At 49.4% G+C, this 19,478-nt stretch overlaps 1 protein-coding gene across 3 annotated transcripts; it reads right to left on the bottom strand.

Moving 5' to 3' along the window:
* Positions 1-1,060: 1,060 nt before the first annotated feature.
* On the bottom strand, positions 1,061-18,335 carry UCP3 (uncoupling protein 3). 3 transcript variants are annotated; one of them, XR_014795912.1, is made up of 9 exons: positions 18,226-18,329; positions 13,288-13,502; positions 12,559-12,769; positions 12,125-12,325; positions 10,925-11,026; positions 10,270-10,450; positions 8,482-8,600; positions 4,607-4,691; positions 1,061-1,444 (listed from the first exon to the last, which is right to left on the bottom strand). XR_014795912.1 is itself a non-coding variant. In XM_084893956.1 (8 exons), exons 2-7 carry the CDS (start codon positions 13,411-13,413, stop codon positions 8,486-8,488), a joined length of 936 nt encoding a protein of 311 aa, XP_084750082.1. In that variant the 5' UTR covers positions 13,414-13,502; positions 18,226-18,329; the 3' UTR covers positions 6,547-8,193; positions 8,482-8,485. The 3 variants fall into 3 exon arrangements, 2 of the variants coding, with proteins under 2 accessions (XP_084750082.1, XP_084750081.1); XM_084893956.1 differs by lacking the exons at positions 1,061-1,444; positions 4,607-4,691 and adding an exon at positions 6,547-8,193; XM_084893955.1 differs by lacking the exons at positions 1,061-1,444; positions 4,607-4,691 and having other exon boundaries at positions 8,202-8,600; positions 18,226-18,335.
* Positions 18,336-19,478: the final 1,143 nt, after the last annotated feature.

Below are 19,478 nucleotides of genomic sequence, written 5' to 3'. Positions count from 1 at the left end.
ACCTGCCCTCGCCGCCGCCTTCCTGCCGGGGCCGCTCGCTGCGCGCGCCCTCCACTACTCCCATTTCGTGCGAGCGGGCGGGCTCCCGCGTCCACCCCTCTGGTCCTTTCTCCCCACCCCGTGGCCACTCCCTCCCCCGAGTCCGCCAACGTCGTGTAAATGGCAAGACTGACGCCAGGGGAAAGCGGAGGTTGCCCAGTGCCAAGGCCCTTTCCAACTGCGCCCCGGGGCTCGGCAAACCGCCGCCTGCCTTCGCGCGAACGCAAGCGCGGGCTCTCGCAGGGCGGGGCCTCCCGGCCGGCCTCGCTAGTGATTGGTTAAAGACGTCGCGTCGGCGGGAGGAGCCAATCCGGGCCGCAGCAGCAGGTGGCCGGCTGCGCCGTGGCCGTTGGGAACAGCTGGACTTCCGGCCTCCTCCCGCCCTGGCGGCCCCGGGAGGCTTCCGGCTGGGGTGGGGTGACGCACGTAGACCTGTGGCCCGCACCTTAGGTTTTTGTTGGCCCTTGGGGTCTGTGTTCCTACTTTTGTGTATGCTCCGTCCCTTCCTTCCACTGTTGTGGTCTTATATGCTTCCAGGACTGCTTCGGTAAGGGGAAGCTGTCTCCCTGACTATACCCAAAGCTCCTCAGATCAGGAAGGAGCTTTATTTTCAGTATCACAGCCCTCCAAAGGCCAATATAAGCCTAAAAGACTGGTAACTAGAGGCCCCGTACATGAAATTTGTTCATGGGGTTTGTAAGGGTGTCCCTCAGCCTGCACCCTCTCCAATCTAGGACATCCAGGACTGCTGGCTCCCAACTGCTCCCCTGCCGCCCGACTGCTCCTAACTGCCCTCCCCTGCTGGCCTGGTCACACCTAACTGCCCTCCCCTGCAGGCCCAATTGCCCCTAATTGCCTACTCTGCAGGCCCTGGTCACCCCCAACTGTCCTCCCCTACAGGCCCAATTGCCCCTAACTATCCTCTCCTGCAGGGCTGGTCTCCCCCAACTGCCCTCCCCTGCCTAGCTGAATGGGGATGGATAATTACAGCAAGTGTCCAGAAAAGAATGTTGAAATCTATAAAGTTTTATAGATGTTTATTTGAACTAAGTTTTATAGGTGGTGCCTGGAAGCAAGATCTCAACGGATTAAAAAAGTGCTCTGGAGAAGGGCAGTTTTGTAGTTTCTTTTATGCAGTTAGGATCAGGAGAAAAGGAAGATACATGAAATCTAGTGATAGGTTAAGGAGGTGGGAGAAAGTAAAGCAGAAAAATCTCTAGGATTGGCTAAAAAGCGAAACTGAGAAACATACTTATTTTACATTGGTGGGTATTGGATAGTTAATAATTAACATTTACAGCCCACAGAGAGAGTATGCGGGAACAAGATAACCATAAGGGGTTCTGTGGTCTCCTGCTCTGGTGGTTTTATATTCTGGTGCCTATGGTTGTGCCTTTGAGGGGATCTGGAAAAGAAAATTACCCTGACTGAATAAAAAGCATGGTCATGGCTCACTTTTAAGGTAAATATTAATCCTTGCTGCAGGCCTGGGACATTACCTGCTGTGACCTGCCTGTTGGGAATTTGTGATCAGAGACCATCTGTGTGGTTACTTTTGGTCACTGAGCTTGCCAGACCTGCCATATTACACCCCCTCCCCCACTCCGTTGTCAGGCTTATTACATAGCCCTCTTTTCATTCACATGGGAAAGAAAAAACACCTGAGCACATGGCCTTGGTAGAAACAGAGGCAAAGTGGAAACTGAGAAGTCAAGTTAAAAAAATTTTTTCTGGCTCTGTGGGGTCTCCTATCCCCTGATGACCTTGCACTCAAGTGCAAAAGCTAGACCAGCATAAGATAGTAAAGCAAACTTGAAAAAGCTGACCTCCATGTGAATATCCAGTGTAGGAGCAACTACCTAAATGAGGGAACAAAGTCAAGGACATGTAGAGTTTTCTACTGAAATGTCAGTTTTTGAAGGCTTTTCTTCAAAGGTTGTGTGTAGCAGTTTTCTTACAAATTTTCTCATTTAATTCAGAGCTGAACAATTAAACAACTCTGAGTTAAATGAAAAACAGCTCAGAGGAAACCAGTTAGCTTCTGTTGTGGCAACAACAGAGTTCTGTCTTGTTTTTGACTCCTCGGTTGCTTCCTCAATGACTATTTCTGACGATTCTGTACTTTCGTTTGCTCTGACCTAGAAGTGCCACCAAGTTTTCATTTTGCATGTTGACCAGAAGTGTAGACATGGGGACATATTGATAGAAGCCCCTAAAAGCCCACTTTGTTCCTTGATATTTGTATCTTTGTTTTTAAAAATATGTTGTTATTGATTTCAGAGAGGAAGGCAGGGAGAGAGAGAGAAAGATAGAAACATCAATGATAAGAATTATCAGTTGGCTGCCTCCTGCAGGCCCCTTACTGGGGGTTGAGCCTGCAACTCAGGCAGGTGCCCTGACTGGTAATTGAACCGTGGCCGTGTGGTTCATAGATCCATGCTCAACCTCTGAGCCACTCCAGATGGATGTTCTTTGATATTTGTCATGCTTATGAACACCCATATTGACACAAGCAAACTCTCCTTGTGTCTCTGTTTATCAAATGGAAAAGGTTTTTCTCATCCCATCATTCAACACCCGAGCTTATCTAAAGTAGGAATTACTTCAGGATTATGACTCCAAAAACATTAATGCTTAATAATAACCCTGAAATATATCTGATGGTTTTTGAAGTTTTGTCGTTTTGGACAGTACAGTAAATGAGGAGCTGATTTCTGGGCAGTGACTTCTGGATAACTGGTCTAATATTCTGGGGAGTGCTATTGCTCATGGGCTGAATTCATTAGGGAGAGGAGCCATGGAAACAAGCAATATATAATTTTTGTTTAGAACTCTGCTGTAAGTCGCAGGGTCCAGATCAAGAAGGCTTCCACAGTGTAAGAAATTCAGAGTGAAATCATAATTGGATTGCTCTTGCTATGCAGTTGTGTGACTCTATCATTATTAATCCAGAGAGACAGTATTGTTTTCACAGTAAGTGTGTGGTCAAGATATCTCTGCACTTCTTCACCAGTGTTTTGAACCTTTTCCAGTTTTGTAAAGAAGCTGTCCCAGAGACTTATGTGAGAATTTGCCAACTTTTGGTGAAAGATTTTCCATCATTAAAAAGTTAAGAGTTGAATCAAATAGGAAATCAATAAGCTTTGTGTATCCTGTAGACAGACCTAAACTGCTTATACTTGCTGTGTCAGCTGGATCTTGACTATTTTTATCAGTATCAGAGCTGACAAAGCTTCTTGTTCAGGACTCCTGCTTTCCTTTTCATCCTGTGATAAGAGTATCTTTTGTGGATCCAAAGTACATTGTGAATAAAGTTGATCCACATTATTACTGTCTCTCCTTTTAAAATATTTTTATTTATTATTTTTAGAGGCAGGGGAAGGGGAGAGGGACAGAGAGAGAAAGAGAAACACTGATTTGTTGTTCCACTTATTTATGCACTCATTGGTTGTTTCCTGTATGTGCCCTCACCAGGAGAGCAAACCCACAACTTTGGTATATATCAAGACCACCCTCTAACCAACGGAGCTACCCAGGCAGAGCCCTGTCTTTCCTCCTCCTCCTCCTCTTCCTCTTTCTTTTTCTTCTTCTTTCTCATTTGGGGATATATTTTTATTGATGAGAGGGAGAGAGAGACAGAAGAGAGAGAGAGAGAGAGAGAGAGAGAGAGAGAGAGAGAGAGAGAGAGAGAGAGAGAGAGAGAGAGAGAGAGAGAGAGAGAGATATGGATTGGTTGCCTCCCATACGTATGCCCCAATTGGCAATTGAACTCACAACCTTTTGGTGTATGGGACCACTAACTGAACCACTCAGCCAGGGCAGGGCCCTGTGTTCTTGTTGGCAAAGCCCAATTAGCAATACATAGGAATGCATTTCTTAACAAGGGAAGGTCTATTTCAAGGACATTTGCAAGCTCTGCAATATTAGTATGCTCAACTATTGAAAAGAATATAGAGTTTGAAAGTTTCATCATCTAGTCATCTTGCATTCAACTAATTACAAAATCTTAAAGAGATTAAAATTGTCATTAGTGATAAGTTAAAATAAAAAAATGGCCGATACCGGTTTGGCTCAATGGATAGAATGTCGGCTTGGGGACTGAAGGGTCCCGGGTTCGATTCCGGTCAAGGGCATGTACCTTGGTTGCGGGCACATCCCCAGTAGGGGGTGTGCAAGAGGCAGCTGATTGATGACTCTCTCTCATCGATGTTTCTAACTCTCTATCTCTCTCCCTTCCTCTCTGTACAAAATCAATAAAAATATATTTTTTTAAAAAATAAAAAAATAAAAAATGGTTATATAAACGATGTATCACATTATAATCTCTAGTGATCTAGAGAGTTAAGAGTCTAAATTGGTGATCTTATCTACAGTATGTTTCTGTATATTTTTATGTCATTATCTGACCAGCCTGCACCACCCACCAGCCTGCACCACCCATCTAATAATGCCAGTGGAAACTGTGGCAGTTTCCACTGGCATTATTAGTAAACAATGTGACCATTTTTCAAATTTCAAAAATAAAATTGGTGATCTAGACTGATTTGTAATATCAATGTACTCCTACCTTTTTATGCCAAAGAAACTTAGAACTCAGCCTTAGGAAAAACTGGGCAGTGAAGCATCAATCTTCTCACTGTTAACAGTGTCCTCTGTAATATAAAAAATGGTGTTGTCCTTAGGCCCTTTAAAGGTACAGCAAGAAATAATATTGACTATAATAGTTCCTCAAAGTATTTGCATCAACCTTTCTTAATACGTTTAAGTTATATTTCTGTATCATAACTGATTTTGGAAATGTAGAGAACAACCTGCTTTGCATATCTTCTCTGTGAATTTCTAAGACCCTGTGGCAGGGTGGCTGGCAGCTTGCCCTCTGGGTGGCTGTGCCGGATGTGGCACTCCCTGTCTGTGGTGGGAGGGCCCTGGGACAGCTGTGGGAGCCTGATGGAGGCCTCACCCTGTAGGCTTTAGAATGCCTGGGCTGCTTTATGGGAGAGAACAGAGAACAGTGTCAGGGGTGCATCAGAGGATTTAAGTTTCTTCAATAGATTATATTTTTTAAAGAAAAATAGAGCTTTTAAAATTATCTCTCTTATAAATAATTCTCTAGGTGACTAACCTACTCTTGTATTTGACCATTCCTCAATTTTGTTGAAAGGATTAGAGGATGCTTTCATTTTGCTTCTCTCCATTTCAAAAAATTTCCCGTATGACTCCTTTATGTTTAGGTTTCTCATATCCTTTCTAGGGTGTTTCATCCCACCTAAATCCATTATTCTGTGCTCTTCCGTTTTCTCTAGGACCTTGATTCTGCAGTCTTTCCCTCTCATCTTCAATCTTTCCTTACTTCTAATATGTGTGTGTGTTTGTGTGTGTGTGAATTGAACCTGCAGGACTTGCCTACTCCCCGTCCCCCCCCCCCCTTTTTTTTCTTTTTTTGCCTACTCCTTTTAAAACAGACAATTTCCCCCCTCTTCCCTTTCTCTGTCAAATTTTGTTGGGAGCCAGCAGAGTTGAGGCAAGCAACTCAGTCTTAAGGAAATAGAATTAAGTTCCTTCTAGCAGAAGTTATGTGGTGCCCTGAGGGCTTGGCCAGAAGATAAGATAACCTGCAGCTTAACATCTTCCTGCTAAGCATCTTCCTGCCACTTCCCCTTCCTGATCCTCCCCCCTAGATAGCCCAGCCTTGGAATGTTGCACCTTGGAATGTCACACCGCCCCTGGCAGTTAGCCAATCCTGTGTTGCCAGTTACCAAAGACCCCCCTGCATAGGCAACCCTGTCCCCCTTTGTTTCTGCTGTATAAATACAGCCATTTCAGAGAATAAAAATCGGAGCTTGATCAGAACCTTGTCTTGCTCCCATTCTTTCGCGTTCCTTGTTTGTTCATTCTCTTAGGTGGTTCCTGCGGGCCCCCGTTGTTGTCCCGCAGGCCGGGACAAAATTTCCCAATAATTGGCTGTCCTCTGACTTCTCAGCCTTTCATTATTTGATGAATAAACGAATGCTCTCACATTCACCTTCTCATTCACTTTACACCAGCCAAACGGGCCTTCTTTCTGTTCTTTGAACATGCCAAGGTCAGTCTTCTAGGGCCGTGTATTGCCTGTTCTCTTTTCTTGGAACCCTCTTCCTCAATTTGCCCAGCCAGCTCCTCTTATCATCTCTACAAAAACATTTACACACACACACACACACACACACACACACACACACACAAACACACACGCATACACACGTAATTGCACATGCCAGTCAAGTCAAAAGTAAGATGACATTTTATTTTATTGACTGGTTGATTTTATGGTGAGAGTATAGGAGAGAGAAAAGAGAGAAAAAACCCACCAGATTTGTTCTTCCACTTATTTATGCATTCATTGGTTGATTCTTGTATGTGCCCTGACTGGGGATCAAACCTGAAACCATGGCATATTGCGGTGCTCTACCAACAGAGCAACCCACCCAGGGCAGTAAGAGAACATTTTACTTATTTATTTATTTATTTAATATATATTTTATTGATTTCTTTACAGAGAGGAAGGGAGAGGGTAGAGTTAGAAACATTGATGAGAAACATAGATCAGCTGCTTCCTGCATACTCCCTACTCACTGGGTATGCACCCGCAACCAAGGCACATGCCCTGAACCGGAATCGAACGTAGGACCCTTAAGTCCACAGGAGGACGCTCTATCCACTGAGCCAAACCAGTCAGGGCAGTAAAAGAACATTTTAACCAGGAATTTTAACTGAAAGCCAAACCAGACAGTAAGTTGATAATTGATATATTTTTGCTTTTCTTTGAATTTCAAAGTTTATATTGTGTAGATGATCTCAATTGCAATTTAAATTTAGGAAAGTGCTGAGTGTAAGTGGATCTTCACTTTCTCCCAGGTGTAGCGGAGTCAGTGTGGGGAAGGAGGGATGGCTTTGCTGAACATTCCTGTGAGGTGGGACTGTTCCCATTTCTCTAGTAGGACATGGAGGTGCCAGGGTCCCTGGGGGTTAGGCTGCTAGTAAGGTGGGGGCGAGGGTTGAACCCAGTTCTGCCATTAGAGCCACACAGTCTGCTAAGAAGCAGAAAGACATTCAGGGTCCCCAGTGTCAACCTGGAAGATGTCTAGTCTGAAATCCAGAAGGAGGTTATCTGGTTCAATCCTGCCTTTGACAGATGGAGGAGCCGAAGCTCTAAAAGGCAGAGCAACCAGCCTGCAGGAGAGCATAGAAGGCAGTGTGGGCGAGTGGGGCCGGATCTTGCCCAGCCCTTACAAACAGAAAGCCTGAAGTGAGAAAGTTAAATTCTGTCCAAGAAAGAGAAGGCAGAAAAGTGGCTGTTTTCTTTCTGACACCCATAATAATTTTCTAAAAACTCTGAGTCCTGCTACTTTAGGCTCTCAACTCCACCATCTATCTCTTTCCCCCCAAGTCCCACACTCTTCAAGATGCTTCACAGGACAGCCAGGAAATGGGGGCTGCATGGGAGTGGGGGAGTCCCGTGGCTATATGTCATCCATCCTCTGTAACTCCTGGCCCTGGCTCATTTGGCCGTACCTCTAATCCACCGTCTTTTAAGGACTTCCCTGACACTTCCTCACTGTCCTGGCAAAATCTTTACCAAGGCCTTGTCCTTATATTTACATTTGCACAGAACTTTTGCTTTTATAAAGTGCTTTTCTGTCCAGTTTCCCACTTGGTCCTCATGATAACTTGGTGAAGTAACAGGGAGGGGATTTTTACTCCCATTTTACAGGGAAGAAGACTGAGGCTGTTCTCTGGAATCTCCAGTGTTGTTAGGGACTAATTATGAGTCTCAGCCTCACACTGGCCAGCAGTGCTCCTTTGATACACATTCCAGGTTTTCTCTTTTTCCCCTCATGTTTCCTAGAATCTCAATGGATTCTACATGGCAGAGACATTACACAGACGGCCGGTGGTCCATGGTTAACCAAAGGCTGCAAGCACAAGCTTTATGTTGCTTTGGCAATGTCCTCCAGGTTCCTTAGCCAACTGCCAAGTTATCATGTGCCACTCCCCACCAATCCTTGCAGTCTTTTCTTTCATTGTCTAATCAGATTTTCCAGTTTACAATCTTCCAATTTATCCAAATGGATCTGTTTGGTTTATTTTTTCTTGCCTAAATGTTAGGCATCCAACCTAATGGGTTTCAAAAATTAATATAATTTATTTGCTATCTTATCAGTGTAAAACAAAAACATTAAGACAACACACTGAAAAAAAGAAAGAAGAGGGAGGAAAAAGAAGAAGAAGAAGACAACACACTGAAGACCAGACTCCTTCCTCCTCTTCTCCTTCTGTTTCTTGAGTCATCAACAAAGTAAACAGTTCTGTAAACATGTGTGGATCTGTGCCCTGTGCGCGTGGACCCACTGTTTTATTCCGTTTGTGACTGATTTTGTTCCAGTTGCATCCAAGTGGCCTGACCTGTTCAAAACGGAGATTCCCGTAGCATCTGGACATTCATCAAGGCCCGTTTCAGCTGCTCATAGGTAACAAACATCACCACGTTCCAGATTCCCAGGCGCAAAAAGGAGGGTGTAAATCTGATGAGAAAAACAACCAAAACATAAGGCAGAGTGGAAAGAAGTCTGTGCTCTCCCCATCACAGTGTCAGTGCCAACGACCGAGACTTGTGTTAATCACGAACATTTTCTAAGACCTGTTCAGTCTTTTTCTTCTCTGCTGAGGGAATTCAGGCAGAAGGAGAGGAAAGGAAACTAGCATTTTTTAGCCAGGTTACTCTACCAGGCAGTTATTCTCCCTGTTCTATAAGATAGCCAATTGTGGCCAGTTGCCTTTTTCAGAAACTGCCACCCAGGGAGGTTAAGTAGCTCTTTCATAGCCACGTGAGTCCCTCTGCTGCTGGGTGATTCTGGGCTCACATCCTGAATGCTCACCCCTGATGAGGTGCTAGGGCACCGAGAAGCTGGGATACCGCAGGGCAAAGATGGTGTAGCACCAAGTTTAGCTCATCTCCGGAGAGCCTGCCTGTCCTGTCCCCACCTCAGCTTTGCTTCAGACTCAGGGAGGAGCCTGTGACCTGGCCCTGCCCTCCTCCTCAGCCTCTCTCTGCTGATCCCCTCCTGGTCCTCTCTGCGCCAGCCAGACCCTTATTTCCACGCCCTTGCCCATGTTTCTCCTTCTGTTTAGAATGTCCTTGTCTGGCTGGTAGCTAATGGCTCTGTAGGAACTGGCTTGGTGGTCATAACCTCATGCCAAGGCCTCTCCTGAACCCTCAGCCTAGGCTCCTCGTAGGGAGCATACTCCTGAGGCAATGAGCTCTGCCAGTTTTTAGATTCATGATCTCAGCTAATCTTTCTGAGCATCAGTTTCCTTATCTGTAGAAGGAGGAAAACACAGTAACGGTATCTACCTCATAGAGTTGTTGTGAGGATTCAATGAGTTTTGCACAGCACACAGCTCAGGGGCAGTATCAGAAAATGCTCAATAGATGGCACCTACTTGTCTGCTGCTCTTTGGGGAAGCATAGCACCAGCTCCGCACCCATGAGATGCAAAGCAAATGTTTCCCAAGTAAAATAATAAACGGAGACAAGTGGCTACAGCTTAAGATTACAATGATAGAGGCACTTACAGGGAAAGAACAGACTGTCCGTGGGAACACAGACTGGTGATGTCATTCCCAGGAGTTAGAACCTGTTTGCTTACTGAGTTCACTCTAACACTGGGATCCAGAAAGTTCTCATCAGAGGTGGGAGGTGAGAGGGAGAATAAAATAGCTTAGCACCACAATGAACATGTTGGGTGAAGTCTGATGGGTTGGGTTCGAGCTGTGGCAGTGGGTTGGGAAAATTCTCAGGATTACTAACCACCTTTCCCTCCTTCCTGGCCCAGTGAATTTGGGGACAGCACTTGACCTATGCCTAGACTCCTGTTTCTCAGATAAGCCTCCCCTGACTCTCCAAATTGGATTTGGCTCATTCCCTGTACCCACTCTCCTCCCCGCGCCCCCCCCCCACCCCCCACTTCCATAGTTTTTGATACTTTTCTTTGTGGCATTTACATCTGTACTGTTCACCACTGCATGCCAGAGGGACCCATGGTAGGCACATTATTCGTGAAAGGAAGAAAGGAAGGAAGAAAAGAAGGAAAGGGGAGGAGGAGAGGGGAGGGAGAAGGGATGGAGGGAGAGAGCCAACTTTTCTGGAAGGGAGATGGAGACGGGAGGGGGGGGGTGGGGGGGTAGGCTCACCCCTTGTAGAAGGCTGCGGCACCCTCCCGGGCCACCATCTTCAGCATACAGTCCAGGGGGCTGCGGTATTGGCCTGGGAGCGAGTTCATATACCGGGTCTTCACCACGTCCACTGGGGAGGCCACCACTGTGGCACAGAAACCGGCTCCAAAGGCAGAGACAAAGTGGCAGGGGAAGTTGTCTGTGGCAGGGAAGGAAGAGCAAAGACGGGCTGTGAGATGGGATGAGCGCTTGCTTTCTGTTAAGTGTGTGCTCATCGTATGTCCCCAGTTAAATGGTGAACTCCTTGCGCAGAAGGGTGGTACTTCCCATCGCTCACTGCCTGGGTGGAGCCCCTGGTAAGGACTGGCAAGACAGAACTGAGCCACCCCACAGCTGGAAGGTCATCCAGCCCAACCACCTTGTTTGAGGAAACTGGAGTCGGAGCAGATGATTCCCCACTTAAAGACACACGGTGAGAAGTGGTGCTGGGCTGGAAGCCAGGTCCCTGGCTTCCCCGTTCAGGGCTTCTTCCTACCGTCTCAATGATGTACTGGGCACTGCTCCTCTCTGATCCTTCTAAAGCCCAGTGGCCTCTGGGTAGTGCCCACTAGGTGGAGTTCCCGGTTCCCTCCCTGCTGTGGGAGGGCTGTCTGCCTGGAGCCCAGGGCCTCACCGGTGAGCAGGTGATAGTCCAGCAGCTTCTCCTTGATGATGTCATAGGTCACCATCTCGGCACAGTTGACAATGGCATTCCTTGTGATGTTGGGGAAAGTTCCTGTTGGAAAGGGAGTGTGGGCTGATAAATGGGGAGCAGGAGAAGTGGACCCCTGGCTGCAAGGCCATAGACCCCAGTTTGGGGGGCATGGTGCCCCCTTCCAGTGGTTTCAGAGAGCCAATCCACCTCTGCTGAGCAGATTACACATAACGCAGTGTTAACAACTCGGATTATCCATGTCCTCCTTAGGGGCAGAAAACAGAGAGGCCCACTTGTGTTTGTTTGGGCAACATTTTGGAGGATAATCTGCAAAACCTATCAAAATTCACATATCCCTCCCTGAGACTTGTCTAAGCCAGGAAAGGAAGTCTTCCTTTGGGAGAAGAAGGGGGGCTCTTGCAATGGTGACAGAGCGCAGTGTTGGCAGCATCCAGGAGAGCATCCAGACAAGCCCTGGTTTCTCAGAGGAGGGCCAGGCTCCAGGAGGGCACAACACAAGTGAGTGCAAGGCCCGGGCTCTGACCCAGGTGTCCATCCTGCTCTTAACCTCCACTGGGTCACTGTTTCTTCTGAAGGACTCATGGGACCCCAGTCTCCATGAGGGAGAGATTCCAGCATCTGTCGGCATTGCCACCATTTAGACACGTAGGGACCCTAAAGCCATGTTCCCAAGGAAGCTCCCTCTTCACAGCATCTCCTGCGCCCCACTCCTCGCAGCTGTCTGTTTCTTCTTCGCGCCCTGCAGTCACCTCTCTTCAGCGTTTGCTTGGAAGGTCCTCCCTGCAATCTCCACACACTCAGTGCCTCCTGAGCCTTTGAGGCCCAGCTTAAGCGTCACCTTCCCTCCAGAGCCCACATGGCCTCTCCTGCCTCTGGGCCTGCATCTCTGTGAGCCTAGCACACCCTGCCCCATGTATGGCTGCTCCTTGGCACGGCTCATCTCCTCTGTCTTCCAGTCACTCCTGCGCTGGTGGAGGGTTGGCAGAGTGAGCTGAACTGGGAGCACCGTGGTAAGTCAGGGGGTATTTTAGGTAGGATGCTCTTTCAGAATCACTGGAATACACTCTGCTGGGAGTTCCCTCGTTGCTCAGTTCTCTGTCCCGGCCCGAGGGTGGGAAAATCTCTGCCGAAGGCCCTGAGACTGGAGTCCAGGCTTACCTTTCCACAGGCCCCTGAGCCCTTCCTCCCTCGCGATGGTCCTGTAGGCGTCCATTGTCCCGCTGTACTTCTTGCTGCCGTCAGGCCCGAAGTGCTTGTTGGCCTGAAATCGGACCTTCACCACGTCCGTGGGCTGGGCACAGGTTACCGCCATGGCCCCTGTGGTGCAGCCCGCCAAAATCCGGGTGATGAAGCTGGAGTCTGGGGAGGAGGAGGAGAGAGAGTGGGCCAGTGTCCCATCACCTGACACCTCTCTGGGCCTCATGCCATTCTCCCCTGCCTGAGGCCTGCCTCTTCTCCTGGGTCAGAGTTCTGGAGCTTTCTTTAAGGGGCTCTGAGTCTCCTCAAGAGTGTCTGTTACCAGCCCCCATACCCCAGCCCTGCCTCTGGTCTCTGGACCCATGCACGGGTGTCCCCGGGTACTGGGCGCTCACGCTCTGATCCTTTGGGGGTATACAGCTGCTTGACAGAGTCGTAGAGGCCGATGCGGATGGAGGCGAAGCTCATCTGGCGCTGCAGGCCGGCGACCAGCCCGCTGTAGGGGCTGCGGAGGCCCTCGGTGCGCACCATGGTCAGGATGGTGCCCAGCACGCCGCGGTACTGGACGCTCCGGGCCGCCTGGGATGCCTGGTTCTCCCCTTGGATCTGAGGGACACCCCGCAGAGCTGTGAGAAGCATGGTGGGTGGGTGGGTGGGGCAGATGGGCTGTGTTCAGAGGCACCTGCCTGGGGCTGGACTTGGAGGACAAGCATGACCAAGCTGTCGCGTCTCAGGGAGAGTGACTGAGGCTTGTGCCACAGTTTACAGCTCACAGCATGGCATTTGCTGCTCAGAGCAAAGGGAGGGCAGATTGGTTTTCCATTAAAGTGGTCAGTGGCTTGCTCAAGGTCACCCAGTAATTCCTTACTTTTACTTCATTCTTCATGGTTTACAAAATAGGGCTAGGCCTTGAAGGGTCCTGTCACGTCATGCCAAGGAATAAGATATTTTTGTCTTGGGCAATGATGATGGGGAGGCAGCAAGGCAGGGCAGGCAGCCGTGGAGGAGTGGCTGCTCAGGGTTCTGTGTGGGGAAGAGCTTGTTGGGAGGCGGTACAGGCGTGTGGTAGAGACCTTAGCCCTTCCTTTGATGCGAACAATGACCCTCGGCCAAGGGGCACCTACCTGCAGGCGGACCTTGGCTGTGTCCAGTGGGAAGGTGAGGAGGTCAGCAAAGCAGGCCGCCATGCCCGCCCCCAGGAACTTCACGGCTGTTGTCGGAGGCATCTCTGAAGGCTTCAGTCCAACCATGGTCCCAGAGCTTTCTTCCGGTCCCGTGAGGGCCCAGTTCAGGTCCGAGGAGAGCGGCTGCTCTGCAGCCCTGGGCTTTATGCAGGAGGCTGCGAAGAGAGGCCGGCGGAGGCAAATGGAACCACTGCTGCCTGGCTCAGCAACAAGAGGGGCTTTCTGAGTGAAAAGCCTGGGCATTTCCATGTCCAGCCGTGTGGATCTGGCTTAGAAAAATTGGCCACATGACTTTGCCTTATCTCCTAAAATTTTTTTTTAAAAAATTGATTTTAGAGAGAAAGGGAGAGGGAGAGAGATATATAAAAATCACTGATGAGAGAGAATCATTGATAGGCTGCCTTCTACACACCCTACATTGGGAATCGAACCATGACCTCCTGGTTCATAGGTTGATGCTGAGCCATGCTGGCCAGGCTGACTTATTTCTTTTGACCTTAAAAGGATGAAGTTGCATATAAAACTTTGGTTTAAAAAATATATATATTTTATTGATTTTTTACAGAGAGGGAGAGAAACATTGATGAGAGAGAAAAATCAGTTGCCTCCTGCACACCCCTCACTGGGGATGAGCCTGCAACCCAGGTATATGCCCTTGACCAGAACTGAACCTGGGACCTTTCAGTCCACAGGCTGATGCTCTATCCACTGAGCCAAACCAGTTTCGGCTAAAACTTTGCTTTTATTAAAAAAGTAAAAAAATTGATGTACAATTTCCATGTAATGGTTGTATGTATGTTAATGAGCTGTAGTGGGACATGTGTGTTGATTATGGAATGTTTGGCCAGGAAAGCAGATGGGTGAAGAGATTTTCTAGGCGGGGATCTAACCTGGCATCCAAGCATACGAAAGTCAGATCATGTCACTCCCTGTCCAATATGCCCCCTCCATTATTGAGAACAAAATCCAAAGTCCTTGCTGTGGCCTGGGGGCCCCTCCGTAAGATCCACCTGGTGCCAGGCTCTGTAGGTGGCGCTCCCCAGTACAGAGTAACGGTGAGTGTGACCCGCCCACAGGCACTCTCAAGGAGTCTCGCAGGGGCATGAGACATGCCTACGAGTGACTGTAGTGTGAGATGGGCTGGACCAATGTCAGAGGAAGGAGCCACCCAAAAGGGGCTCAAAGGAGGGAGACCCTCTCTCTTCTTTGTGAGGTAGAATTAGAACAACTTCATGGGGGGTAGAGGGAGGGTTGTATGAATTAGGCCTTGAAAAGTGGGCAGAGTGTTCAGCTGGAGAAGAGTGTGCGAGTGCAGGAAAGGCACGAGCTGTGAGAGCCTGCGGCCCGGCTTAGGGTGGGAGAAGGGAGAGGCTGCTGGGCCGTGAGGACCTCGCAGTGAGCTTTACACACCGTCTCATGGAATTCTCACAGCTTTTCTGAAAGGGAGCTTCCCCTTCCTTTCCCGACTTTGGATGAGCAAACCGAGGCTCAGAGACACACGCTGGCTCAGCGTTACCAGCCGCTGGTGTCAGAGCCTGGTTCCCTCTGCTCTACTAGGCTCGCCATAGCCTGGAAAAGAGTGAGGGCACCATGTGAGTCCATTTTACAGATGAGAAAATAGAGGCTTAAGAAGAAAAGAGACTGGCTCAGATTCACAGAACTCCAGCCAGGTTCTTGTGATGGCATTAGGCTCCCTTCCCCATTCCACTCCGCGGCCTGGGGGCTGTGGTGGGATGGATATCCATCATCTTGCCTGTATAGTGAGGGCATTCAAGGGCTGGCAAGCATCTGCCCAGTTTGGAGGTGAAATAAACCGGCCCCTAAGCGGCTGGGGCCTCTGCAGTTTGGCTTCCTCCTCAGTGCTCTTCCCACAGGTGCTCCTCCCACAGCCCGTCTCCCTGCCTTTCTGCATTGCCTGCCTCACAGGGTCCAAGGAGGATCTGATTTCTTGGGAGGATGGTGTAGAGGTGCTGTGTCTGCACAGCTGAGCCTAGCTGAAGGAACAGTCTGGACGTCATGGTGGGGAACACCCCCCCTCCACTTCACACTCCCCTTTGCCCTACAGAAGACCAGCAGCTGCCAGGGCTGGCTGAGTCCCAAGCAGGGAGGCTCTGGCTCCTCGGCCTGGGGCTGGATGGCAACTGCAGAGACCGCCCCCAATGCACGCATTCTGTCAGCCTCTCTTCCTTTAAGCACTAGCGACCCCCTGCCCTCCCCTCCTTGGGCCTGTGCTGGGCTTCTTGGAACCTTAGCCTGGAATGTGAGGGCATGAGTCTCAGAGCTGGGAGGCCCTTGGGGGCTGAGCTCCCTGGTGTCTCTCACTGGTTGTTGGAGGGTCCCCTATTCACCATCTCTTGGGGGTTACCCAAGCTCTAACAGAAGATCCCTACAAGTTAGGTGTTTTTACTCCACTTTCAGAGTTACAAACTGAGGCCCAGACAGCTGGAATGACCATCTGAGGTCACAGGTGCACAGGGCTATGTGACTCCAAGGCACGTGTGTGATGTGCCGGCCTGGCAGGGAACACTCTGAACTTCCTTTGTCCCCAGCTACTCCTGGTCCCATACCGCGCTTTCTTGTAGGATTAGCTCATTAACTGCAGTGGTTCCTCCCCTGAAGGAGGACCCCAAAGGCAGGGACAGGGCTGACTATCCTCCTCCTCTGTCCAGCCTGGCACAGGGATGGCCCAGGGCTCGAAAGGCCCAAGGAGGTCCAGTTGACCAAGGAACCCCCCTTGCTAAAGGGGAGAAATGGGAAAGAAAATTGGAGGTGCCCACAGCAGCCGTAAGTGGGGGCCTCCAATGTCAGGGCTATACTGAATCTAGTGAGAGTGAGTAGTGGTCGGGGATTTGCAGTTGAGGAGTGACATTAGCACACCCACCTGCAGAGCAGGCTGGTACAGACCTCTGGACTGGAAGGGAGAGATGGAAGGCTCGAGACCAGTGAGCAGGTGGTTGGAATGGTACAGGGAGAGGTACTGGAGCCTGAACGTGATCAAGAACAGTGGCTCCAGCCCTGGCTGGTTTGGCTCAGTGGATAGAAGGGTCCCAGGTTCAATTCCAGTCAAGGGCCTGTGGGGGGCATGCAGGAGGCAGTCAATCAATGATTCTCTCTCATTACTGATGTTTCTGTCTCTCTCTCCCTCTCCCTTCCTCTCTGAAATAAAAATGTATTAAAAAAAAAAAAAAAGAACAGTGGCTTCAGCCCTAGCCAGTTTGCTCAGTGGATAGAGCATCAGCCTGCACCGAAGTGCAGGATCAATTCTCGGTCAAGGGCACGTACCTCATTTTCGAGTTCGCTCCCTGCCTCTGTTCCGGCAGAGAGGGAGGCAACCAGTTGATGTGTCTCTCACATTGATGTTTCTCTCTCCCTCTCCCCACCCCTTCCTTTTCTTCCATCCACTCTCTCTGAAAAAGCAGTGGAAAAAAATATCTTCAAGTGAGGATTAACCAAAAAAAACCCCCAAAAAGAGCAGTGGCCCGGGATGAAGCTGGGGCGTATTCCAGAGGCAGTCCTGAGCCACCACGGGAGGCAGAGTGGATAGGCATGGACTCCGGCCAAAAGCCACACCTTTTGGGGAGGGCTTTAGCACTTCCAATGATCAAACTGGGGTGGGGGCAGGGAGGCTACAACGGTGGACACCCCACCTCCCTCCCCCTTCACTCCAGCCTCCTGATAAGTGAGGAACCCTAGCAGCCAGCAGGCCTTGGCCACTGGCGGGAAGAAGCAGCTGAGAGCAGAACCCTCCTCCCACTGGCTCTGCTGGGGCACTGGAGAAATGGGGTGGTCTAGTCCACATGGCCTGGGGCCGTGGTTGGCAAACTGCAGCTTGAGAGCCATATGCGGCTCTTTGGCCACTTGAGTGTGGCTCTTCCACAAAATACCAGGGCCTGGGCGAGTCTATTTTGAGGGAGTGGCGTTAGAAGATGTTTAAGTTTAAAAAATTTGGCTCTCAAAAGAAATTTCAATCCTTGTATTGCTGATATTTGCCTCTGTTGACTAATGAGTTTGCCGACCACTGGCCTGGGGTAATGGTGCCATTAATGCTTGCCGAGTGGTTCCTGCACAAGACACCAAGCGGAGGGCTTCCTGGGCATTGAAAAATTCAAACCCTTTATAAAACTCTAAGGCAGCGGTTCTCAACCTGTGGGTCGAGACCCCTTTGTGGGTTGAACGACCCTTTCACAGGGGTCACCTAAGACCATTGGAAAACACCTGTGCCTGTTCCATTGCTCGGGCTCAGGCTTCAGGGAGAGCTCAGGATTACGGAGTGGATTCTCAGCCCTAAGCCCCAGAGATCCTGATTCAGGCCTGGAGTGGGGTCTGGGAATCTACATTAGAACAAGTTCCCTGATGTCTCTGAAGCAACCCCGATCTGAGACACCCTGCCAATTCCCCATCCTGGCAAAGCCTCCTCGGCATTCCCGCTAAGGGAACCCCCTGGGAGGAGATTCCCATGGGCTGTAAAACTCCCAGCATGCAACATGGGCCAGGCCTCATGCCATACATGCCTCCACCTTCCGTTTTCAGGAAAGGGGTCTCCGGAGCCCTTATGGGGAGAGGATTTTATGCTCTGAAGGAACCCTGGAAGGATTCTGGGCCAGATTAAGGAGAAAGCCACTTACGTACGGGGATGTGCAAAGTCACAGCAGAGGCAGTCAGTGGAGCAAGGGGCCAGTCCGGGGTGAGTGACATGGTGGAGGGGTTGAGTCCCAGCCCTGCCACAGTGTCTCACCAGCGCTGCAGTTCCCTCCCCTTGACAAGGTGGGGCTGGACTAAATCTCCATAAGCTCTGTGCTGCCACGGTACGGGTCCCTGCCAGTTCCTGGCTGTGGTGAGCGGAGAACATGAGGGGGTGGGTAGAGAATGGGATCTTACCTGAGTCCAGCAGGGGTAGGGGAAGCTCAGGAGCTCCTTAGGGCTCCATCCCAGGAGGCGGCAGCAGGACTCTGACTGCTCCCTGGCCATTCACTGCTGTCTCTGCACTCCGGCTTGGCACCTATCTTTATACACTCCAGCTGACCTGAAACCTTACCCTGCAGATGCTAGTGACAGCCTGTCACTTGACAAGAGGCGGCTGGTGAGGGGCAGGGAGGTGAGGGAGGAGGTCAGAGTTCTAGATCTGGTTCAGTTCCTTTCACTCGAGGTTCTTTAAAATAGCTACTGAAGGAAGCCATTGAAGAGCTACCTCAGAGGAGGATATATATGTGCATGTGTGGGGTGTTGGACCGGTCACCTGTAAAAATCCAAAGGTCAAGGCCTCCATCCGTAGGCTGGGCAGGTCTCTCCCAGCCTCCTCTCAATAATAACACTGATAGCCAAAACCGATTTGGCTCAATGAATAGAGCGTCAGCCTGTGGACTGAAGGGTCCCGGGTTCGATTCCAGTCAAGGGCATGTACCTTGGTTGCGGGCAAATCCCCAGTAGGGGTGTGCAAGAGGCAGCTGATCGATGATTCCTTTTCATCAATGTTTCTAACTCTCTATCCCTCTCTCTTCCTCTCTGTAAAAAAATCAATAAAATTTATTTAAAAAAAAAATAACACTGATGCTGAAACTGGTTTGGCTCAGTGGATAGAGCATCGGCCTGAGGACTGGAAGATCCCGGGTTCGATTCCGGTGAAGGGCATGTGCCTTAGTTGTCGGCACATCCCCAGTGGGGGGTGTGCAGAGGCAGCTGATCAATGATTCTCTCTCATCGATGTTTCTAACTCTCTATCCCTCTCTGTGAAAAATCAATAAAATATATTAAAAAAATAACACTAATAACTCATTTCTTGGTGCCTACTATGAGCTAGATACTTTACATATTTTATTTCTATTTCTTACAACCCTAGGAGGTAGGTACTAATAGGATTCTAAGTTTAATTATTTTAAAATATATTTTTATTGATTTTTTACAGAGAGGAAGGGAGAGGGATAGAGTCAGAAACATCGATGAGAGAGAAATATCGATCAGCTGCCTCCTGCACACCTCCTACTGGGGATGTGCCCACAACCAAGGTACATGCCCTTGACCAGAATCAAACCTGGGACCTTTCAGTCTGCAGGCCGATGCTCTATCCACTGAGCCAAATTGGTTAGGGCGAAGTTTACTTATTTTTTAAATAACAGTTTTGCCCTGGCCAGTGT

This window comes from Pipistrellus hanaki (assembly GCF_964339955.1).
Source record: "Pipistrellus hanaki genome assembly, chromosome: 9".
Lineage (NCBI taxonomy): Eukaryota > Metazoa > Chordata > Mammalia > Chiroptera > Vespertilionidae > Pipistrellus > Pipistrellus hanaki.
This window is presented reverse-complemented; position numbering and strand designations above follow the sequence as displayed.